Raw genomic sequence first — 25896 nt, forward strand, 5'->3', positions numbered from 1 at the left:
TTTAGTTGTTCAATAAATTGTGAAATACATTACTTAGGGAAAATACATGTATAAAGTCAGATATAAAATTTACCTAATGGGTTTTGGAAAGGAAGATACAAAACCCCCAAATCTGAACACAATATATACCAACCATGCAGACTACTTGTAATTCAAAAATGTGTCAGCAGGTGGCAATCATGAGCTTTAAATTTATAAAGTTTTGTTTTAGCCCAGAGTATTGTAGGAATGGCAAAAAACAACGCAACTGTTTATTGACAGCTGGTTTTTACGTGTAATCCTTCAATAAAGGATGTAAGGTCAAGTTTTGACTCTGAAAGCCCTTCCTACTGGCTTCTTAGATTGTTGAACTGACAAATGTGCACTGTGCTTGCAGTGAAGGAAAAGAAAGCACATTTTATTACTTTTTATTGAATATAATAGATTTTATATTTTGCAAGCTATAGCTATTACTGAAATACATAGAAATGCAATGACTCAAATACATCTGCCTAAAAGGTAAGACCTGACTGTTTTAATGAGGTTACATTTTATTGGTGGCCCTCAAAGTCAGGTCCCTTGCCCAGCAACAGCTCCATCTCCTGGTAGATGTGCAGGTTCTTAGGCCACACGCAGGCCTGAGTAAAATCACAATTCTGGAATGAAGCCCAGGTGATCAAATACCTGCTGAAGTATGAGAAGCAAAGCCTCTAAAGCAGCTTGAAATACAGAAGAGAGGCTCTGAATTTATGACTTTTGTTCAGGTATAACTGATGTAAATACAGTAATAATCAACGATGTAGTTGATGATTTCTTTCTTATTATTTAGTGCTCAAACACAGTATAGTCTGTCAAATAAAGAACATGACTCAGAAGGTTAGAAGCCATGACTTAATTTCCAAGCATTTCTTATACCAAAAGAATTGCAGTTTATGTTCCCCTTTGCGTTATCCTGAGAGGGATAACATTATGGTACATTTTGCATTACAACCTAATCAAACAAATACAAACTAAGTCAAGGCAGGAGTAGAGAACAATCTTCATGAAGGAAAATAATTTTCTACAAAACATGTATTATTCTTATTTGCATCAATACATGTGTATGTTCTATTTTCTCTAAGGCAAAGCCAAATTTTCCTGCAATTTTGTCCCTGAGATAAGGGTCATTTTAAATTAACAACAAATATACCCAGGCACATTTTTTTTTTTAAAAAAAGAGAAGATATACAAAATTGCTTATTGGTGTGATAATTTTATCCTAAGCACTACTATTACTATGTTTCAATTCTCTTACTATTTGAATTTTTATTAATTCAAAATTTCTCAAAGAATACATAAACTACCAGTTTCCATGAAGAATCAGCATTTACTCAACTCCTTCAGTACAGAGACAACTTTTTTCTCATCTGTAATATATAAATACAGACATATTTATAGTTTTAATAAATAGACTATTTGTAAATCATATTAGGTGCTTATGAGGGTAATAAAAAGAGCAAAGATCATAAGTATTCATTGTATTTTCACTCTCTAGAAAATGTAATTATTTGTGTCTGACTTTTGTGGTAACAGATATAATAGTGCTGAAACATCCTGATCTTTATGCTTAATCTCCTGGCCATAGTTCAGATATTCTGACTATTATCTAGGGACATGTGTGTTAGAATTTCCTCTCTGTATACATATGTGTAATATGTATGTGTGTATTTGTTTAAATGTGAACTTTAAAATATGGACTTGGATAAAATGATAAAATCATATAAATCTTTTAGCTTCACCTACCTGAGGTTGCAAGTATCTATCTAGGTATCTATCAGTCATTACCAGGAAGGCTAGATGAAACATTCTAGTTGAAAAGGATTGGCTTAAATAATTAATTCAGGGCATGCATTTGTGCATGTGGGTGTACATGTGTAGCTGTGTGCGCTGGTGACCATTGGGAAGAGGTTACAAAGGTATCAGAAAGGCTGGGTTACCTACCGAGGATTTGGTGCCTTCTTTATATAACTTACTATTCTTTGATGAAAAGGAGAGTCAGTACTTCTCTTAAGGCTCTATTTCCTTCTTAATTAGATGTTACCATGACAGTTTCAACACCCCTCTTTCAAGGCTTTCAAATCTGAGGAATCTGGCCAATAAAATTAATCATGATGACTGCAAGGGTGTCCATGGAAATTATCTACTTCCATCTGTCTTAGTTCCCTGCAGAACATAAAGAAAACAGTTTCCCTTTCTGTTTTGTGAGTGGTACCTCAAAGCTGTAGTTTAATAAACCACTTGCTGGCTGCAGAGTTTGTGTAGGTGAGAACTTGCAGATCTTAGACATTAAATATATTCCAAAGAACATGGTGTGGAAGTTTGAGAGTGGAATGTAGATAAAATGAAATTTAAACACAGTGCATTTTAATGTAGAATATACTCTCAAGTCATTACACAAAATGCATACTAACGGATCATATTCTCCACTTCCTCTTATGACTACAAGATGCTCTTGATACTTTTGTGCTCTTTGCAGATTATTGAAGTAGTGAATTTATCTTTATCCAGTGACAAAGTGGACTTTGCCACTTGTGGAAAAATGCAACAGTGTGCAGAATTTACAAGGGAATACAGTACATAAAAGCCACATTTGTCAGTAAAATAAAACTCTGGAACTCCAAAATTCACACTGAAATGGGTATTTTCAGGTGAGGAGGATAAAGGACTTATCCTGAAAGCAACTCTCTCCTCCTGTGTCTCACTTTGCCTTGACATTACTTGTGATTCCTATTGTCATGCACCATATTGGCTTTAGAATGATACTTGCTGATAGTGTTAGCTCTGCTTGAATAAAACTTCTTTGATATTTTTTGGTGCAGATGAGTAGGCCAAACTAGAGACTGAAAAAGAAAAAGAAAGTACAAGAAATGAACAGATACAAGCAGACTTTTAAATAACATATAAACGCAGACTTCTGTTCATTTTCAAATTAGTTTTCTTTATAGACTACTGGTCCAATCCCCTTATGAAGCTTGGGGATGGTGGGGCAGAGCAGAAATGATCTCTCCTTGGTTTCTCACTTACAGCTAGCTCCCTGCCTGTCTCCGATGACCACCTAGATTTTTCAACCTTTTTACACTCAAGGTATAGAGAACTTCAAGCTTTCCCTTTATTTACCTGAGATCCTTCCTCTGAATTCCTGTTTTCAGTTTGAGCACATGCTTGTTTGCCAGGAACCTAGTTTGTTGAAGTCCGGTTTGCTGAGAGTGAAGTCAAAGCTTGACAACCAGAGAGATAAAGTCTCGAGGCCTAGTGCAGGAGCCAGAAACTGAAATCACCACAGCACCACAGAGCAGATACTTGGATCGAAGCAGCAGAACAAGTCAAGGGGAGTGGTTCATATGGGGTGGACTTGTGGTTTGGATTTTAGACCTAAGTGTATATAAGTTGCATGATTTGGTTGAATGACTAAGATTCATGGGTATAGCCAGATATGACCTCACCTTTCAGGTGAAATATTGATGTCTTCCTACCTTTTCCTTATTTTAAATAGAATAAATGCTGCTAGTACGATAGAGGAACATTCACATTTATAGACAATGGACAGTATAATAGCACTTCAGAAATGCTGCAGCACCGCAGGTTTTACTCACAGACAGCAATATGCTAACATTGCCTATTAGGACTTGAAAACTTTCCTGCAATTTGTTGTACTATAAAGGACACAGCGCCTTTCTTTCATTCTTTTCTATTTTTCTCAGATATTTATGTGAAAGTATAAATATACTTAGGACAGAAAAAAGACATGTCCCAATCATAAAAAACGTTGGGGATGGTGATGGGGGCAGTGGACCTCTAGCAGCCTGGAGCACTTCAAGTCCATTGAAGGGAATAAGATTCAGTGTTACCTCTTTCCTTGGCTGACTGACCATTACGGACAGAGTGAGGGACAGCGTTGGCTGATCCAGCCACCCACAGAGGAAACTGTGGCTCTTCTTTCCTGGGCAGTAAGCTTGGAGGCCCCAAGGGATTTCTTCCAGCCCCAGCTCCAGATGTTGTTGAAGGACGATTGAGGTCCTCTGTCTTAGTGAGTAGGTGGGGACCAATATCCTGATGGATTAATAAGAATAAAATAATCAACAAGAGACAATGCAAATTTGACAAGATTTGGGGTTTTTCTGTGAAGCTCCCAGAGTCTCTCTAGCAATTTTTAGTAACACAATACATTTTGGCTTCGGGGGGCAGGATTTGCAGCACCTTGTGTGGCAACAGAAGCAAAGTCTTTGGATGTTAAGGTAGGAAAACCTTTGAAATCACTAAGTCTTCGGCTCATGAAAAGGAAAGTGAAAAATGTTCCTAGTTTTAAAGATTCCTAATTAAATGAATGTGACCTACCTATAATTAGTTGATGCAGATAATTCTAAACTATTAAAATAGTGCAACACATTTTTTTAAATCTAGAACTTGACTTTTCACAATATATTTCTTGGGAAATACATCCCTAATAAGAGATTATGTATTCAGTAGATAATTTTCCTGGCAAAAAAGAGTTTTAAAAAATACTTTACTAGGCATCCACATTTCCAGCAATTTCTGAATTAGTTTCCTCTGCTATGAGTAACTGACAACCTGTGATTTATGGACTTGGAATAACTGAATTTCTTGGCTGTCAGATACTTTGAGTAAGAAATATTACATATGTTTCCAGAAAAATGATTTAAGGGAGAAAAAGAGTGAAGTGATGCCAAGTTCTGAAACTGTATTTGGAAACTGTGTTCTAACCAAATGGTACTTAAGATGCTCTCTCTAAGTTTCTGAAATGTGTTCGCTAAATAATGTTTGAAAATGCAGTTCTAATCATGCTGCTTTCCAGCGAAGTCAGTGAAAACAGTGGATAGCAACTTATTGTTCTCACCTTCTCAAGCCCAAGAAATGCAGAATTTGTCAGTGACGCATGGTGAGGAGCTGAGTCAATTTCTTCAAGAACAGGAGTTACACAATATTTTATCTGTCAAATATAAAATATTGACTGATTTAGTGGCATCATTGCACGAACAGATTTTTTTAAAACATTACATCTCTACCACAACTTCTCAACTTCACTATGTGTTTGACTTACACTGTAGTCTGTATGTAGCTGTTCAGCACTGGGACCGTGACTAGCTCAACTGAGAAAATGAATATTTGATTTTGTTTTAACTAATTTATATTTAAATTTAAATACTCATGTGGATAGGATTGTAGTTACTGTATCAGATAATACAGCAGACCTTAGAACAGTGCATTTATGACCCTGAGCAATTCAAGTCTACACTTGTGGGTAGCACTAACATTGGCTGCTTGAGATCATATTCATGGTGTTCCTCAGTGGTTCTAAATTAGGGGGTAATACTTCCCTAATTTGGGGCTTCCCTGGTGGCTCAGAGGGTAAGGCATCTGCCTGCAATGCAGGAGACCCAGGTTCGATCCCTGGGTTGGAAAGACCCCCTGGAGAAGGCAATGGCAACCCACTCCAGTATTCTTGCCTGCAAAATCCCATGGACTGAGGAGCCTGGTAGGCTACAGACCATTGGGTCACAAAGAGTCGGACACGACTGAGCGACTTCACTTTCACTTCCCTAATTTAAAGAGGTGTAAATTTGTTAGGATATTTTTTATTGTTACAACTGAAGTGTCCTCCTGGCTTGAAATGTATAGTACAGTCTGCACCATGAAGTACTGCTGCTGCTGCTGCTAAGTCGCCTCAGTCGTGTCTGACTCTGTGCGACCCCATGGACTGCAGCCCACCAGGCTCTTCCATCCATGGGACTCTCCAGGCAAGAGTACTGGAGTGGGGTGCCATTGCCTTCTCCAATGCATGAAAGTGAAAAGTGAAAGTGAAGTCACTCAGTCGTGTCTGACTCTTAGCAACCCCTTGGACCGCAGCCCACCAGGCTCCTCCGTCCATGGGATTGTCCAGGCAAGAACACTGGAGTGGGGTGCCATTGCCTTCTCCGATAATGAATTACTGTCCACCCCAAATGCCAGTAGGAACCAATGTGACAAATCCAAATAGGTCAGCCAATTCTCTGAATATTTCAGCTGAAGGATTCATTTGTGAGATCTGCAATCTCAGTGCTATCTATAGTTAATTCTATCTCCTATGATCTGTATCTTATTTCCTCCTGCCTCCTCAAGGTTCTTTTATCATGCTCATTTTGTTCTGTATCCTCAACCACTTCCTGTTTATATTTGAACATACTTTAATCTTTCCAAATTATGTCAACTAGGAAAAACTAAATACCATTTCTTAATTTCATGTCCTCTAGCTGGGACACTCTGCCTCATTCACAGCATCCTGTCCCCTGCCAGTCTGAGAAATGTACATTCATTCATCTAGCTATAGGGAGAAGGGACTATTTCTTGTATTGTGATGGAAAGAATGTTCACACCATATGTAAGTTTCAAAACACACCATTTATTACACAGACAAATCAATAGAGTTATCATACCATGTTCCACTTCTAAACAACTGTATATATGTATGTGTAGAGACACACACATATGTTGAAAAATTTTAAACAGAGTTCACTTCTTTTATGCTTATAATTACTGGACCTTTTAGTATCTAGTCTCCATGGCACACCACCATATTAGTGTCACATTTTTTTTTTCTAATTTAGTATCACATTACTTTTTCCCAAGGGTAGGCTCATACTAAAACTGTAATGTAGTCACTTAAAATATTCTAGTTCAAAGTTTTTTGAAAATTTAGTTTTCAAATACTTGACAAATATCTTCCTAACTTCCCCTACTTACCTCAAAAAGAATCACTGCACATCCCAAATAAATGATTCTAAATAACTGAGTCCTGAAAATGCTGGGCTAGATATTAAAATAATCAAAGATCTATCTATACTTGGTTAAATACATTATAGATTACTTGGATAACTGTGACGATGGCATCTCTTCTTAACTCTATGTCAAAGCAGTCATGTGCCTGCTTTTGTCCTTTATGGGTGATTTCTTTATTATTTCAAAAGGCATTAAAACATCTTACTGACATATTATAACTCTGTGTTGTGCAAACATGTCTACAAAGAAATGCCACCTAAAATGAGAGTTGGTAGTTATTCTTTCAGTATGAAACTACATCCTTGCATAAATGCAGCAGAACCGTATATACACAAAATACCTGTATTATATAATTCAGATTTTCAGTGTTTAAAAATCATTCATAATTATGGCATCAAATAAACAGAAATGAATTGCCACAAGTTATATTCTCATAAATATTTTCAAAGACCATGCTGTTTTTTCTCCGATATATAGTATCATAGGTTAATATTTTAACATTCCTTTATGGAAGTGAAGGACTGAATCTAGCTATTTAAACATAAGCCTATTTTTTCGCTTCCTTCTACAGAGCTCTCTTTCAGGGTCTTTGGGTATAGGCATTCTTGAGAATGATCTGTCTGTATTTCTCCATGTGAATTGTAAAACAAAACAAAAATCCTAAATTAAATTCTAACAAAGCTAACTGTAACTTCATCTTTTGGGCGTACATCATCTGTCCTTTTATATAACTTTAATTGGGCTATAATGTATTTGAAATATAAGTGTCGTAATTGCAAGTAATTCTATCTATATTTATAAACATGGAAGTATCTGAATTAAATTATGTTTATAAATCAGTATTAATTGTTCTTACATAAATACCAAAATAATAGATTGCCAAATAATTAAGCAGTTTGTCTTGATACTATTCAGACCACTCCACCCCATAAATTTCAGCCACAGTGATATTTACACATAACAGACATAATAAAAGAAATAAAACTAAGAAAATTTAGTAGAAATTAAATGTGACTCTGTGGGCAGAGAAAAGTCTTGAAAAACCACTTTCCCATTTCTATGGGAATAGAATCTTGATAATACTCCCACAGCATCACAGTTTCTTTTCTACTACATATTTACATCCATGAATGTTATAAATATGAGCTATATAATATTTTCTATATTTACAAATATACACATACACACAAACATACTTTATTCTTAGGCTCATTCACAAACATGCATGTCAATCTGCACAGTATAATCAAAAGTTACTTCTTTTCCTTAAGTGATATTCATTTATAACTCTTTGTTCTTTTGTGCAAAAATATCATACAGATTAATATTCTCTCTCTCTCTCTAAAAAAAACCCTCTTTTTATGTTTTGTGTTTTGTTAATTTACAAGAAAATTATGAAACATAGTTCATTCACAAATTGAAAATAATTACAATGTTTTTACAACAAGGCATTGCTGAGGTTTTAAATTGTGGCATTCTTTGAAGCCATCGTCTTTCAGAACAAAGACATTGGTAAGTTATTGTTATTTCTTGATATTTGCACTTTTTAATTACTTATATGAAATATGTCATTACAAATCTAACATTCATGCTAGTCAAATAGTGTTTGTGTAGAATATGAATCTTTCTATTTTATCTATTTTTTCTTTCCTGCAAAGTCTTTTATAGAATGGTCTGGAAAGTTGATTGAAATTACTGTATTAGAATATTTCTGGAAAGTTTTTCACCAGTAATAAAAAAAAAAAAAAGCTGAAGAAATAAAGTGAGGCAAAATTGAAGAAGAATTTCAGCGAGTACTCAGGAGAGATAACAGCAAATTCAAGAACTATTTTAACTTATCTCCTAGTCCTTTGGTTTTTCTTTGCCTCATGAAAAATGTTCAGTTCTTTAAAATATTGATTATATTCTTCCATTAAATATCAGCTGTGGTCCTCCGTTGCTCATGTTGTCTGTCATTTCCTGTTAGGAAAATAAAATTAATTAAAATTCACTTTCAGAATAAGACATTAATTTGGTTAATTGGTTTACAAAACAGAAATTTCAAGCCATTGAAAAACTTGCTGAGTTTGGGGGAGGACGAGGATTAATATTGCTGATTTTGAGAAAATGAAATCTCAAGCCATCTTGGAACCCACGAAAATGCTCAAGTGACAGTCTCTTAGACCAAAGTCTTCTACCCACAACAAGAGTTTAATCTCTCCCCAGTCCCCTCAGTCTCCCCTATCATTCCTCATCTCTGTTTTGGAAAGACCTCGCCTAGAAAAAAGATGCTTAAATACCCAAGATTTTCCGAGGTATAGGTTTGTCTGTTGAGCCTATCAACAAAATGCCAACAGATGCTAGGGGTTACCTTTACAGTGTAGAAAACTCTGTGGCCTTTTCTGAAGAACTGAAAAAGGCAACAAAGGGACTGCCTGTCTGTAACTGAGCAACCCTAATAATTCACAGCAGGACACACTGCTTTCCTGGCATTGTCACTCACACACTAAAAAAACAAACTGTAAAGCTCTTAACATGTTTTTTAAGAGATTACTCAATAGTTGAAAAGGAAAGCTACATGAGAAGGCAACAGAAATTTTAGTAAAAAGGATGAACTTACTCAAGTTTCATTTGTAATTTTAGAAAATATGTTAAGAAAAATTCAGATGCTTTGAATTCATATGTTTTGTTGAACATTAAACTCTTCCCTATACAGTGAAAGGTAATAAGGAGATGTGAGGCCCATTCACACTTATAATGGTTAGTGGATCATATTATAAATAGTATTTAGGCAGAACTATCTAAAAATAGATGAAAACATCATTCCACGCTTAAACAAGCCTATTTGCAAAAGTGTTGTAACAAAGACTCCAATGGAAAGAGGTTTTCTCAATGATCTCAAGCCTATCAGGTATGTCTAATGTCTGTGTCTGGGTGAAATAAAAAAAGAAAAAAGAAAGTAATGTGTTTGCTTTTTTAACTTGAGAAATTCTTCCAAATCTTTATTTCAAAAATGAAAAGATATCTATGCCTTATTTTTACTCCTTTTTGAAAATTCAGTACAGGAGAGACAAAGTAAAATAAAGATGTTTACTTCTTGTCTTCAGTGGTTCTGGAAGTTGCTTAGGAGAGTCAGGGAGGGACTGGAAGGTAGGAATTGGTTTGGTTTTGGAACTATGCTTTTGAAAACTTTGGTGTCTTTTAGAACAGGAGATAGCGTGTCATCCAAAAAAATTCTGAGAAAGAAGACAATATACAAAGAAGACCCTTCCTCTTCTCACATCAAACCCATTCCCATGCAAAGTGCCTGGCCCCTTACAGGCCATAGGGGTCATCTTATGAGTGGGTATCCATTATATGTACCCTGATTAAGTGCTGAGGAATTGTGAAGCCTAAAAACCAGTTTAGGGTTAAGTCTCTGACAGAAAGTGAAGTTCTTTTGGTGCCCACAGTCTGCCTTTATGTCTGGCGGTGGTTCGGTCTCACTGAGAGGCTGGCTTTTGCTAGAGATATGCTCACAGAAGTAGGTCTACAAAAACACTGGGGTTACTGGGATGAGGTTAAGTTTATTGATGAGATACCTGATCTGAAGTTCATTTTAGAACTCACTATTGGTGGCAAGAAAAATGGAACTGTCTCTCCAAAATGGTCTTTAACAAAATCTACTCATCTACCTGTAGCTCTTCCTTCTAGTAGGACAAAAACCATTTTCTAAGGAATTTATAGAAGTAGGATTCTTAGATGCCTTTTCCTCTCCTAAAATAGGTTTGCATTCAAAAAGTGTCTTAAAAATAGTAAAAACTTAATCTAAGGTATAATCTTTTATTGCAGGATTAAGAAAAAAAATCAGTTTTTAAAAATCTTACAGAAAGAATTTTCTTGACTAAATTCACCCTAATATGGACACAGTGAAATCACTGATAGGAAAAACAGTTAAAATTGGTTTTTAAATGGACGAGTATCTTCAGTTTATTTGCAAATAGGCATGTCCAATTTGGCAAAAGATTATTTTAAATCTGGCAAGATTAAATGACTGTTGGCAGATGGATATACTTTCTGCAGTTGGGCCACATTATCTGTGTAACTTCTTATATTTCTTATTATAGTATTTAATCAAAGCAAGAATGGTAACTATTTTAAGAAATCTGAAATATATGAAATAAATATGAACTATCTCATATCAAGTAAGTTCACAGGAAGAAAGCTTCTACAATAAGGTTAACTGTGTTAGTGTCAAACTTAGGTTATCTACCCATGCAGCTTTGGCATGAGAGTGATACAAAGTTTGCCTTTATCAGACACATCTATTATTAAAAGCAAAACTCTAGTCTGTGAACGATGTTACGGAGTCAGTCATGACATGGCAGAGAATAAAGAAGTCATGGATCATCCAAGCAGAAATGTGTTTGGATGCTTACAGGCAGGCTGAATATTTTAAATACTCAGCCAACTTGCACGTTGCAAGACTCTACAGGTCCTCAAAGTAGCTCTCACAGAAGCAACACTTTGAGGAGCAATATCACAGCATCAGTTCAGGCTGATCTGCTGGCATCATGGCTTCCTTGAAGAGGCAGTGCTTTCTGCAGTGACATTACAACATGGTAACTCCCTAGAAGTCAGCGTACCTTGTAGGTAACTCTGGTGTCGGGGGCACCACCGGGCAGCTGGGCAAGTCGGTTATTTCAATAGCCCTCAATCTCTAATGTAAATATAACAATCATACAATAAATATTGCACAAACATACATACAAAGACCTAAATCACACTAGTATAAAAATAGACACACAAAAGAGCCATTATCCAAATATATAATGATAACCTCTTTTTAACAATCCATTGCTTTAAATTACCAGTCCCGCTATTTGTACTATTAACTCTTTTTGATGGGCACATGTAGATCTGTTGAAAACTGCCTTCTTGGCACAATTCAAGAGCATCTATCCTCCTTATTCGAGTGTACAGATTGTATATGAAAGGGAAACACATAAACTACAGAGTATTTTTTTTCTCTAAAATCACACTATAATTGTATAGGGAGTGGCATACAAGCAGTAGTAGTATACAAGCAGTTGTATACTACTTGTAACTCTTGCTACTCTTCCTTCTATTCTGTTGTTATGCAGTTTTATTTCCATGATATCAAGTAAAATATGATGTGGCCATTAGCTTGGTGAGTATATCTTATAGTTGTTCTATCCTTTCCTTAACAGATCTGTAGGCAGGAACTGAATTAAGAAGTATGGGCAAAATGTTGAGGAAATATAGTGTGTGTGCATACTCAGTCGTGTCGGACTCTCTGTGACCTCATGGACTTCCATGGGATTTCCCAGGCAAGAATACTGGAGTGGGTTGTCATTTCCTACTCCAGGGGATCTCCCTGACCCAGGGATCAAACCTGTGTCTCCTGCATTGGCAGGTGGGTTCTTTACCACTGAGCCCCCTGGAAAGCCTCAGAAGAAACATAGACAGCTCACTGTATCATTTGTCCTTTGATGCGATAATTATAACTCCTTGTTTGAATGAGTTTTATGAAACAGTTATGCAGGGGACACAACAGTTATGAAACAGTTATTTAAATGTTCATATACAGGCAAAGCTACCCAAATATGCATGAAATTTAGATGAGAATTAAATGAAGCTTTATGTGTGTTATAATATGTGCACTGATAGGCAGGGCTTTTTGTTGCCTTATTACAAGATCCCTTTATGCTTGCAAACCTAATTTACATAATCAAATGCATCTACTTACAGGCACAAGGGGTGAGTTAGAAAGGAAAACTCATTGGATTTCTAAATCTGGGATTATTCAGAGTGTTTTTTTAATTTATGTTTTTCCTCAGTATAATACATAAAAATCCATATTTATAAGACATTCAATACTTTATGAGTTCTATTTTAGGAGCTTGTTTTTACCTAGAGGCTACAAAATTATGTTGAAAACAGGTGTACCCAGAATTACAGGGAAAAAATAATAAACTCCTATTCTTAATCCAACAGGGCCAAACTTTTACAAAATCCAATACCTCAAGTTCTCATCTAAAGCTGCAAGTCGATCACCTAGATGTGACTGCAGTCTTCATCACGTGCTAGCAGTGAGAGGAAAAAGTACAAAACTCACTTTCTCAGCCATTTCATGAGAGTGATGCAGAGAATGCTCCCTTTCTGAGAACATCCTCCTCTGTTCATAGCTGGCTAGTCGACAAGTAAGCCACGAAGAGAGGGTGCAGCCTCCGATCCCAATGCACGCGAGAGACATGGAGGCGAGATGCAGGGGGTAGAGGGAAGAGGTCTTCTTCGTCACTGCTCGGAGGAACTGAAAATTCAGGATGCCCCCAATGAGCCCGCAGATGCAGCAGGCGGAAAAGAGGATCATCTGGTGAGAAAAAGAGGGGCCAGGGGGTTTAAAGTGGAGGAGGTGAAGCTGATGAGCACACACTGCACATCAGGGATGGCTGAGCTACGATAGAGAGAAGGTGCTCTCGGTGCTTCTTGGAGCACAGAGGCCATCTTTTTGCCCGGCTTCTCTGCACTCTGACTCAGTGGAGAGGGCCTGCACTGCAGTGTCTCAGGCATTCATAGCTGACTATATAAAGGCCAGGGATACAGCTTATGAAAATTCTGAAGTAAAATTTATCCGATAGTAGATTCAGATTTAAATAGTATTTGATATCTATAGTGTGCCGCTATGCCAGGAATGTGAATAGGTAGAATCTCAATTAACCTACTCACTAATCCTCTGAGAGGTACTGTACATTTGGAAAACGAATGGTAAGCAGTTAACACTGTAGTTCAGCGACTGAAAATCCAGATTTTCAGACTCAAAACCCAAACATCTTCTCACTGAATTGTTATTAGTTCCACTTAGCTTCAAAACTTTGTACTCCTCTAACTGTGTGAGCTTAGGGAATTTAGTTAACTCTTTTTTTTCATTTATAAGAATTTGATTGGTTTAGTATCTGTTTTCTCAAGAGGCAAATTAGGGACCCCCCCCAACTCTGAACTGGCTCTTTATTTTTCAAATCTTGTTACTCTGACACCACCCAGTAGATATAACAGAATACTGTTTGGTGGATTGCTATGGAGAAACGCAGGATGTGGCTTCGCTTTTGATCCTACTCTTGGTTTGCTCTGGGTCTCTATTAATAGAGCTTGGGGGATTTTATTCAACTTAAATATCGCAGGATCCCTGGCAGAACCAAGCACAATGCCTTCTGTGTGGTAAATGTTCTGTGCATATTTAATAAATTCAATTGAATATTTTAATAGCTTTAATGGCTTTATTATGTAATTTTTATCTGGGTTCAATTCTCCTATGGGCTTTCATGATACTTTTCAGTGTGATGCTAATTTAACAACCAACCTCATTTCCATCTTTCTCTGGAATACAGTCTCTATTCCGGTCACCTCCCTGGTCCCTCGATAGAGCTTGTTCATTCCTGCCTCAGTGGTATTTTCATTTCCTGGAAACTATTTTGCTTCTTGCTTGGCTCCTTAAATGGAAGACTAACTCTTACTTCCTCAGAAAACATTCCTGGACATCTCCTCTGGCATAAACCCACAGGGCAAACAGCTATGTAACTTTAGTATTTAATTTTAGATCATTAGACATTATTTGCTGTCGATAGTTAGTTGAATTTAGCAAGCACTTACTGAGCACCTAGCGTCTATTATAGGCCATGAGTGATGCAGCACCTGTCATTACAAGAAAGAACAGCTCACAGTTGTTCCTCTGGAGTACACTGCCTTCCAGTCTAAGAGAAGAGCCGGCATTACCACGTGGTGTGACAAATATTAAGAAAGAAGGATGAAAGGCTGCCCTTGGAGCAGGGAGGAGGGGAATTCAGCCCCATTGGGGGTTTCAGACAAGGCTGCCTTGACAACTTATCATCTAGGCTACGTGCATGGAGTTCCCAGCAAAGGGTAAGACCGTGGATGTGTGACAGTATGATGGGCAGAAAGAACGACTAGCTTGTTTTGTTTCTCTAACTTAATTCAGCATTTCTGATTGTGTCAGTCTTACAGTACTTATCACCAAAACTGAAAACCTAGTGATGGATGAGTATAATCTTTTAATAATTGATTACATATAACACTAAACGTCAATTACCAAATAAATGAATCATCCCCAGTGGGAAACTGAGCTCCCAATTTCAAATAGAATCAATCAGTTCTATTTCCTTTTAAAGTATATTCAAATGGCATGCTGTTTCCTGGGAATATATTTTGGTGTTTACTCATTCTCAGAAAATATGGAAAGATATTACATTCTAGCCTTTTAATAATTACTGTTAATTAATAAATAAACAACAAACTTAAAGGATTATTACAGGAAAACACTCTCTCTCCTATGTTATTGCCATTAATTTCCTTAAGGACATGACACTTCATTAACAAGTACAGATAAAACATTCTTACTCAAGAATTAAAATGTTAAAATCTGTACCAAGTTTTTAACCATATACTACTTTCAATCTTACCAGACTAGAGATATGTGGAGTGGAGAAATTCTCACATAATTTGATTAAAGGGTAGAGAATCTTTGACAGTTAATGTCTTCTATGGAAACCCCAGATGGTACAGGAAGATAAAGTCGATGGTAGTTTCTAAAAAACTGAGATCTTATAATTTTTTTTATAACTTATATGAGAATTAGAAAAACAGAAGATCTGTTTTTAAAAAAAAAAAAAAACCAAACACCCGTTTTTCAAAAAACAAACAAACAAAATAAAACAACTTCCTTTTTCTTCTTCTATGAATTGAGTGCTTGTGTCCCTTCAGAATTTACTATGCTGAAGCCCAATCCCTAGTATTAAACAGTATTTGAAGGCAGGACCTTTGGGAGATAATTAGGTCAAGACAGTGGAGCTTCAGGAACCAGGTCCATGTTTTTCTAAGAGATTCTAGAGAGCTCTATTCCAGGAGAACACAGCCAGAAATTTGTAGCCCAGAAGAGAGTCTTATTAGAACCCAACTGTGCTGGCACCTTTATCTGAGACTTCCAGCCTCCAGAACTGTGAGAAATGAATATTTGTTCTTTGTGAGCCTCCCAATCCATGGTGCTTTGTCAGAACAGGCCAGGCTGACCTACATGTCTCTCCCCCGCGCCGCCCCCCACCACTGTAAAGGGCTTCCCTTCCCCAACCCTTTCTTTCCTTCTTTCTTGTGTTCCTTCTCTCCTTCCTTTCTTTCTTTCATTTTCTTTTATCCATGTTCCAAGAAATTGTTAGTATATAGCCATGGAGAGACTTGATAGAGAAAAAGTGTAGAAAGTAAGAAAACCATGGGAAAGAGTGATGGGGGAATCACAAATGCAAATTACAAGCCTCCAAAAAATGTCTATCTAAACATTTCCTTAAGATAATTTTTAAAAATCACACCTCACATTTCTGAAGCAATGGGGGCTTCATCCTTCCTGTTACAATAGGTACCCTCACTAAGAGAACTATGATTAGAAAAAGGAGTTAAATAAACGATTGCATAGTCCCCCTTCCCTGGCCTTCTCCTTTTTTTAGTCTCAAAGACCACTTTCTAGGGTCCATGTACAATATTAATTTTGCCAACTTATAAAAGCCTATGTTATTTCCTATAGTCCTCAATAAAATAAACATGATTTTTTTCTACTTTCTAATTCTCAAAAAAATGTCATGAAAGACAGGGGGAATCCATACTTCAGCATGCTGGAATCCTTCTCTAGTCTACATCGGAGTGAACTGGGAGCACCCCCCAAGACGCAAGACAGTGCCATAAAGCTTCTGAGAATTCTGACATTCGCATCCATAGTCAGAAGATAAAACTAAATTTAAAAAATCTTTGGGAATTAACTGCAACTATAACAACACAGCTGTTTTGCTGCTTTGCACAATGAACTTCACAGTCAAAGCCAGCAATCTTTAGGCTCACGTCCATATCTAAACAGTTAAATTTCCCATGAATTCAAGCTCTGTCTTTTTTAGCTCGATGAAGGATTCCTGTGTCTGGAAGTCTATAAATGAAAAGTGGAGACTTCCATCCACAGCAGTCATTAAAGGTTGCAGATTCATGTATTTAAAGAGTACATCAAAGCTTTTCTTTTTCTTTTGTCACAGTCTGTAATAATCTTAATGGTTTTCTTAGAAAAGAAAAAAAGTCAGAATTTATTTGTCAGTCTTCTTTTTATCCTAGATGAGCAACACTCAGGATATGAAAGTTGGCTAGTCCTTATTTCCCTTTTTGAGTTCTTACATTTCAAACAGTTCAGTGCACAATACAAACATGGCAAAAACTTACGACAAGTCCAGATTTTTTTTTGGCGCACAATATTCCACATATGCCACAAAGAAGAAACTGAAAAGGAAAAGAAGAACAATTATTTCACATCCAAAGATAAAGAGGACTTCTAGTTTTCAGCTTATAGTTCACTCATTCACTTGTTTCAAGGAAGCTGAAAATTTTACATTCCCATCAAAAGCTGAAAAGAAAAATACCTCATTCTAGAAGAGTAATGGATAAAAGCGCAAACTCTAATGGGAAGTTTTGTGCAAAGTTGATATAGGTGATTGTGGAATTTAAGAAAAACTTGAATCTGCTTTACCGCCAGGCAAAATGATGACGTAGATGAGTTTAGAGTTTTGCTCCTCCTGTCTGCTTTCACTGTCTTCTTATCCCTTTCTGTTTTCTCAGGGAAAAAGTGAGATGGGACATTCATTCACACTAAGTTATAAGAAATCAGTGGGCTCTGCTATAGGAAGGGAATGCATCACACATAAAAGGACAAGGCCCCAGACAGGAGATATTTTTCTATAGAAATCTTCTTTGTACATCTTAAACTATGTCGGGTAAAATAGCTGCCTCCTCATTCTAACAGAAATACTGTCCTTGTGGATGTGTCAGAAGAACACAGGGGATGAATCTGTCAGTGGGATGTAATTTCTTGTAAATAAGCACATTGATGACATAATTGCTTTGCAAAAGCAACTGCATCAAACAGCCTACTAGTGACACACTAGTATACATTTGGGTTATCAGAAAGTGGTAAACTGTTTAGTTTGTAGACAAATGTTTAGGGCAATTTGTGCATACCTTTGCTGGAAGTAAACCATAGAAGTAAAACAATACATTCATTAATACATAATAAGGGCTTTCAGATCAGCAAAGGAAACACTGAATATGGTTACACCTGTCTTCATTTGATTTTTTTTTAATGTTATTATTTCAAGTTGGAACTACTAATATGAGTGGTTTTAACTGAGTTAAACTCTGAACATATTTTAAAATATACACATCAAAATAAGGATTATATGAAATATGTAATATGTTTGAGGGAAACGCCAACAAAATTTGATGAAAAATAATCGGTAAGAAAAATTTACCTTTGCAGAGAAATTTCCATGTAAGAGAACAAATGATTATAAAGCAGGCAAAGATGCAGCAAGATAGTTAGATCAGGGAACACAAGGATATATAAGAATTTGGTATATAACTAAACACAGCAGCAAAGTCACAGACTGAAATAGAAAATACAAATACTAATATGTAATATTATAATTTTGATTGTAAAAGACAGTTTATTTTGTGCCTTTGCTCTCAAAGGCACAGAATAAACTGGGATTATATTCAGAAAGCATATAATAGGCAAAGGGTCATCATACTATATAAATAAATCTAATAAAATAATTTTAATTCCATTAAACCATGAACCGAAAGAAACTCACAACTTTATAAACATTGCATACTTGCAGAATTTTCAGAAGCCTTATAAAGCAACTTCTGAGTAACAATTTCTAACCTCCTCTATGTTCTAGGTCTTGATGATCTTGTCCTCACATGGACTCTTTCTTACTGATCTCATCTCTGACCTTTAAAGGTTATGCCCAAGTCATTCCAGTTTGGACCAATTCTGTTCCTCTCAGTGCTTCCAAGCTTCAAATCAGAGCTTCAGATGTCTTACGTCTGCTCCCCTGACTAACCCATTATTACCCTGAAAGTGCATCAAGGAGAACTCATTCTTGAAATAATTTGAAAGCACTGCAGTTTTGTGTTCCTTTGATCTTTTTGAAATCTATAAACATTGCCATGATTTATCCACAGCAAAGCCCAAGGGGACCTCAGGACCCTAAACAGAGCTCAACCTAACTCTCCATTCACTTGGTTGGGACAATTTAAGTGGCAATAAAATTGCTTCTTCCTGGTGTACCTCTAAGAAACGGAAGGTCAAATTTGGGAGGGAGAAGATAGAGAAGGAGGGGAACCCAACAACATTTCTCCACTCTCATGCAGGCCTTCAGCATAAATACTGCTGGTAGAGAATCCAAAATCCACCCTCCTTAGAGGAAACTGTAACCTGAGAAAAAATAGACCCATGTAATGGGAAGGAAAATAGATCATGCAATTCTGAGGCGGGTTTAAGGGACCCTGGCTTAGGTTTAGCCATCACAGGGTACAGAAAAGAGTAGAAGAAGCACAAAAAGCAGTGAATAATCTTTCTTTTATTGGCTAGCTTTATCCCAAGTCATAGCACCAGAAAGGATCTTAAAAGATGACTTAATTGAGCCCTTGCAGTCTGCACATAGGAAATGAGAGGTCCAGACATGTTAAGTCATTTACTCAGGGCCACACATCAAGGTTACAAATCGCACATAAAATCAAAGGCTGGATTAAGTGTCTAAGTTAACTTATTTCTAATAATGTAATGGGAAGTGAAAATGAGTCGCTCAGTCATGTCCGACTCTTTGCGACCCCATGGACTGTAGCCCACAAGGCTTCTCTGTCCATGGAATTCTCCAGGCAAGAATACTGGAGTAAGTAGTCACTCCCTTCTACAGGGGATCTTCTTGATCCAGGACCTAACCCGGGTCTCCTGCATTGCAGATGGATTCTTTGCATCTGAGCCACCAGGGAAGTCCTGTGTTGTAAAGGGAATGCTTTTCAAAAGGACTTTTCAGTGTTAGTGCAGACTACATTATACCAGAAGATCTGACCAGGAACATTCAATGACACCTCACCATCTATAATTGCACTCTTTACCCTTGCCATTTGTTAATTTTTATTGTAATAAAAATAATTATAAGGTTAGTTGATTGTACCACAGTCTAAAATTAAGTGTACCTTACTATATAAAGAGTCTGTTATAATATTTTAAGGTACTATGTTTAGTCCACATAACTTTATCCAGGATGCAAAACATTGACCTATATTGTAGAAATTATGAAACAAGTGAAAAACAGATTAGTTTTTTAAAAAAGTAAAACTGATGGTTAGATATTTATATCTATATCTACATCCTGAATTAGACATATAATTTTACATGAGAATATATAATTTGATTTCTGAGAAGTTAGGCTATTTAAATCCAGGGAGAATTATTTGCTTTGCTCTGACTAGGAAGTTATGTAAATGAAGCAATCTAATGGCAGGACATCAAGGGCAACTATGTAATAAAACTTGTTGTCCTCCAAGTGAAATTTGTTTGATTTCAATGAAGATTAAATTCAGTAGGTAACTAAGGCTGTGAATCATTGTAGGATGAAATGGAGCTGTTATGCAATAGCATTCTATATTTTGAGTGATTTTCTTAATGAAGGTCCATGGAGCCTCTGCTATTGCTTAGGATGTAGAAATGCCAAAGAAATACTGGTTTAACAGTAAGAAAAAGTGAAAAAACTGCAGACTGAGAACTTTTCCATAAGTGAGCACAAACGATGGAAAGCTGAGGGTGAGGCACTGACATGGAGAAGTTCAGGTGACCACACCCCTCCATTAATGGAATCTGAAAACATGCACCAAAGACAATCATTGTAACAGTGAAATCAGTCCCTCATCAGAATGGCTCCACTTTTCACAGTAACTTCCTAAAAGGAGATATTAAGATAAAATACAAGATTTTGAAAGAGTATCTTTTGAAATTGTGCTGAACATTCAGCCGATATCTCATTTACAAAAGAGATTACAAAAAAAGATGTGTTCATTAGGGCAAAAGAACTATTAGGCTGAATAATGGCCACCACAATACATACATCCTAATCCCCACCATCCATAATGTTTCCATATAGGCACAAAAGCCTTGTGCAGATGCGATTAAACAAAAAATCTAAAGATGAGGGGATTATGGTGGATTATTCAAGTAGGTGTTAAATATAATCCCAAGGTCCCTTAAGAGGAACACAAGAAGGTCAAAAGAAAATTATCTGAAGATGCAGAGACACAGATACTTGACGAGGCTACACCGCTGCCTCTGAAGGTGATGGAAGAGAGCCACGAGGCAAAGGATGTGGATGGACTCTGTGATGGAAAGGGTAAGGAAATGGGATTCTCTCCTGGAACTTGTAGAAGCCGTGTAGCCCTGTAGGCCCATTTTAGACTTCTACCCTCCAGCATTGTGAGATAATAAAGTTCTGTTATTTTAAGTCACTAAGTTTATGGTAATTTATTCTAGCAGCAAGAGGAAACTAATATAGGCTCCAAAGCATTATTTCATCTGACAGTCTCAAAAGAATTAGACACTTTGAAAGAACTAGAAGCTGTTCTTAGGGAAAACAAACAGAGAAAGACATGAGTTAAGAGAGAAATACAGAGCAAGAGCACAAAATCAAGCAAAACAGTAAATTTTAAAAATAGAAACTATTGATTAGAAATGGAAGCAGTGAGAAACTTCTTTTTTCTGGGCTCCAAAATCACTGCAGATGGTGATTGCAGGCATGAAATTAAAAGACGCTTGCTCCTTGGAAGAAAAACTATGACCAACCTAGACAGCATATTAAAAAGCAGAGACATTACTTTGCCAACAAAGGTCAGTCTAGTCAAGCTATGGTTTTTCCAGTAGTCATATATGGATGTGAGAATTGGACCATAAAGAAAGCTGAGCACCAAAGAATTGATGCTTTTGAACTGTGGTGTTAAAGACTCTTGAGAGTCCCTTGGACTGCAAGGAGATCCAACCAGTCCATCCTAAAGGAAATCAGTCCTGAATATTCATTGGAAGGACTGATGCTGAAGCTGAACCTCCAATACTTTGGCCATCTGATGCAAAGAACTGATTCATTGAAAAAGACCCTGATGCTGGGAAAGGTTGAGGGCAGGAGGAGAAGTGGATGACAGGATAAGATGGTTAGATGGCATCACCGACTCAATGGATATGAGTTTGAGTAAACTCCAGGAGTTGGTGATGGACAGGGAAGCCTGGTATGTTGCAGTCCATGGGGTCGCAAAGAGTTGGATATGACTGAGTGACTAAACTGATTGATTAGAAAAATTAATATTTCTTTAGAATGAATATGCCAGATGATGCTGGCATGAGAGATGGCAGGTTGGACATAAAAAAGATGTACGTAAATATTCTAAGATTCTTGTATCATTTAGCAGAATAATAGAGGAGCTAATGTGCCAGATATTAATGAAAAAGTAGACATTTAAATGTGTGCATTAAAATATCAAAGACTAGAAAATAAAAATAAACAGAAAAAATACAGCAACAACAATAAAAATTGAACCAACAGATGTCAGGGAAGTTTCAAAAAGGTAAGGAAATAAAGTGATAGTAAAACAATAAAATAAGTTGATGTAAGTAATTTCAGTAATGTAAGCAATCAGAGCATGTGTGAATGTGTTCAATTTCTCTAGTAATAGGGAAAATAGAGGGAAACACTCTGCTAGGTAAAGAAGAGATATGTCAAAACTTTACTAAAATGAATGAAAACCTCTTTCCTTACTGATTTTCTCTCTCTCTCTCAGCCTTGATCTAGATATTAGTTAATAACTTCCTTATTACTATTTCTTTGTGTCCAAGAAATATTATTTTGATAAAGGACTACGAGTTAACAAGGCTACTGTAGAATTTCTATTTAAATTATGTAATAGAAAATTTGGGAACCATAGTTGCCATGGAAGCACATCAAGCAGTGGTTGTATCGGCTGGCTAGGAGAAGAAGCAAGTGCTGGGCAGATGGGATTATGAAAGACAGTGGGCCAATCATATTTTAAGACAGTTTGTTAAAATGTTTCTCACGTAACATTTAACCACGTCAAGTGAATTAATTTTCACTGAAATTCACTAGCCATTAAGGAAGATACATTCAAAAATAGAAATGGTACTTTTTTCCAGCTTCAAGATAATGCGATGAACCATAAATTGAACTTAATGGTTTGGTAACAGTCAATGATTTATACAGTTTCATCAAAATTCGGTTCTTTAAAACATGCAGAAAAACAGAACACACAAAAATGTTGATAAATGAATTCAAAGAAATCTATCTCTAATAAAAAGGGTATATTTCTCCCTGTATCTGGATTAAAAACTTGATGATTTGTTACCTCCAGTTCTTGAATATTTTCACTCTACTTCAATCATCTGCTAAAGAATAATAACTGAAGTTTCTAAAAGGATTATTTTGTAGTTTAGCTCACAAAATGCTAGTATGCCACAGTAGTTCATATTCTTCTTGATACTGTGCCAATATGATTTTGACTTTCTTATATGACACCTGGCTAGACTCCTAAGGATGTCCTCTCTGTCATGGGCTTCTTTCCTTTGGGATCATCCCATTTCTTTTTTTTTTTTTAATAATAATTTATTTTGAAAGGTGAGTAGTTTTAACCATTTGCCAATTAGATAGTGTTTCTCTATTTTTTTTAAATATAAATTTATTTAATTGGAGGCTAATTACTTTACAATATTGTACTGGTTTTGCCATACATCAACATGAATCTGCCACGGGTGTACACGTGTTCCCCATTTCTTTAGTGAGTCCAGTGCCAATTATGTGTTGAATGAAGAAAGTTTATCAGGTTGGAAAGCCTGTCTGAAAGCAGTGACTCCCAAACCTGGCTGCATATTAACTTTTACAATTCCTGCTACCTTGACTAAGTAAGAATCAGAATCTCTGGGCTGGGACTCGGGCATCAGTATTTCAAATCTTCCCAGATGACTCTAAAGTGCTTTCATGGTCTGGAACTGCATGTGAGGTGCGCACCTGTGCTTTGCTGGTAGGCCTACTCATCTTAGAGCTCTTCAGTGAAGCACTGATATTCTTCTTAATCACTCTCAGTGAAATAGCAACAAATATGAGGCCAAAAAAAAAAAATGCTCTTCAAGGGAGAAAGGCAAAGTCCTCATTTGTAACATAAGTTCAGAGTGTCAGAGCTGTTTGGTCTCTAGTGGCTCTTAGAAACAGAGACATTATTTCATAATTTTTAAGCTTATTCTACTCAGCACCTTTCATCATTGCTAAAAGATTTTTCTCTTAGACTCCTAATCTTCCCTAAATTTTCTGTGTTTTGTTTTAGTTACCTAGATCTAGAATTGGGCCTGATAACACTATTATCTGGAAGAATCTGACTAATTTTGTCAGATTCTAATGATGATCATTAGAATGATCATTCTAGATGATCTAATGATCATTCTAAAAATGATCTAATGATCATTTTTAATGATCATTGTAAAAAATATTGGGAGGAAATATGTTGAAATAAAAATATGGTCAACAATAAAAACAAACAAGCAACTGAATTAACACTTGGGCAAAATATCTGAACAGACATCTGTCCAAAGAAGATCTAAGGATGGCATGTATGAAAGATATTCAGTGTCATTTGTCATTAAAAAATCATGAATTTAAACAACAATGAAATACCACTATGCAGCTATTAGAATAGCTAAACAAACAAACAGAAACAGAACTGGAAATACTAGTTGCTGGTAGTGTGGAAAAATAGAAATTTTCATTCATTGCTTAATAGGTGTGGAAAATGATACAGCTACTTTGAAAGATCTAATGGCAGCTCTTACAAAGCTAAACATAGTCTTTACATGTGATCCAGCAATTGTACTTTTAGGTATTTACTCATCTAATTTGCAGCTTTATAGCAGTTGTTCATCAATGACAAAAACTGGAAGCACTCAAGATGTCCTTCAATAGGTGAATGGATAAGCCAGATACATCCATGCAATGCAGTACTATTCAGTGATAAAAACAAATGAGGTATCAACATACTCAAAGATATGTATGAAATTTAAATGTATATTGCTAAATGAAAAAACCCAATCTAAAAAGACTGCATACTGTATGATTCCAATTATATTAAATTCTTAAAAAAGTAAACAAAAGAGATACTGAAAAGTTCAGTAGTTTCCAGGGTCTGGGAGAAGGTAGAGGAAGTTGAATCAGTGACTAGGGGATATTTTTAAGGCAATGAAACTATTCTTTATTACATTGTGATTATGGTTACAAGACACTACATATTTGTCAAAACACATAGCACTTCATAGCATAAAAGAATAAACCTTAATGTATGCAATCAAAAAATCACTTAGAGGCTCATGAAATCACAAGATGGAATGCAGAATATGACAAAGCGATCTACTATGTAACACATTTATGAAATAGTTTCACTGAAGGAAGTGAGGGAAAAGATACTAACATGAGTAACTTTGGAAATGAATGGAGTCTATAACCTAAAGGCAAAATAAACTGTATGTAAGCATCATGATCTGTTTGACAAAGTGACTTCCTATAAGGTTACTGGTTAATAATTCTGATCCTACTAAAATGCAACAGTGGATTAAATGGATGAGGGATGGTGGGAAGTAGGTTTCTTAGTATTGGAGTGAGAGTTTACTTATAACCACGGGGAACAGCCTAGAATGATCTATATGGTAATGGATTAGAGTTGTAGATATTTAGCTTAATATCTATAAATATAGTTGCATAAAAGAACTATTTATAGGTCTGTGCATATACACATTAGTATTAGCTTTCTTGCTCTGTCAACTGAGAGGGCCTAGATGCAATGATACTAGTAGCAAGAAACGCAGTCACTCAGCTCTTGGTTTCTAAAACTGTTCTCCAGTAAAAGGAATCATAAATCCTTGGAGATATGTCTGTCCTTAGAATGCGACAGGGAAAATATGATATGAGCCAGGAGCATACTATTGTGTCAGAAAGTATGGAAGTGCTCAAAAAACAAACAAAAACCCACATTAATTGGGGTTTGTCAGAGGGATGCGTAAGCCAACTGAAAGAGCACCCAATGATTAAAGCTGGGACAATCTGAGCTACACAATAAAGTAATATTGGAATATGAACAATGAGTAGAATAAATACTCATGGGGCCAATTGGAAAAAAGAAGATAAAACTATCATTGTTTGCAGACAG

The 25896-nt window shown here is 36.2% G+C and overlaps 1 protein-coding gene and 2 long non-coding RNA genes across 9 annotated transcripts in view; 1 reads left to right on the forward strand and 2 right to left on the reverse strand.

Annotated features, from left to right (window-relative positions):
• LOC123334672 overlaps positions 1-12896 on the forward strand; it is a 568274-nt gene extending 555378 nt beyond the window's left edge. The window contains exon 10 of the long non-coding RNA XR_006641308.1: positions 12769-12896. This is a non-coding gene — a long non-coding RNA (uncharacterized LOC123334672). The remainder of the gene's footprint in view (positions 1-12768) is intronic.
• Positions 49-5781, reverse strand: LOC102413654. Its single transcript, XR_006552701.2, has 4 exons — positions 4874-5781; positions 3867-4068; positions 3136-3267; positions 49-2858 (listed from the first exon to the last, which is right to left on the reverse strand). It is a non-coding gene; the product is annotated as an uncharacterized LOC102413654 (long non-coding RNA).
• Positions 6396-25896, reverse strand: part of TMEM196 (transmembrane protein 196) — a 311062-nt gene continuing 291561 nt past the window's right edge. For 6 of the 7 annotated variants that reach the window (XM_044946513.2, XM_044946515.2, XM_044946514.2 and 3 more), the window contains 4 exons: positions 17038-17094; positions 12890-13144; positions 11397-11470; positions 6396-8751 (listed from right to left, as the gene is read on the reverse strand). In XM_044946513.2, the coding sequence (XP_044802448.2) occupies positions 8745-8751; positions 11397-11470; positions 12890-13144; positions 17038-17094 (393 nt within the window). In that variant the 3' untranslated portion in view covers positions 6396-8744. The remainder of the gene's footprint in view (positions 8752-11396; positions 11471-12889; positions 13145-17037; positions 17095-25896) is intronic. The other variant, XM_006071616.4, reaches the window with a different exon arrangement.

The sequence above is a fragment of the Bubalus bubalis genome, chromosome 8 (genome assembly GCF_019923935.1).
Source record: "Bubalus bubalis isolate 160015118507 breed Murrah chromosome 8, NDDB_SH_1, whole genome shotgun sequence".
Classification (NCBI taxonomy): domain Eukaryota; kingdom Metazoa; phylum Chordata; class Mammalia; order Artiodactyla; family Bovidae; genus Bubalus; species Bubalus bubalis.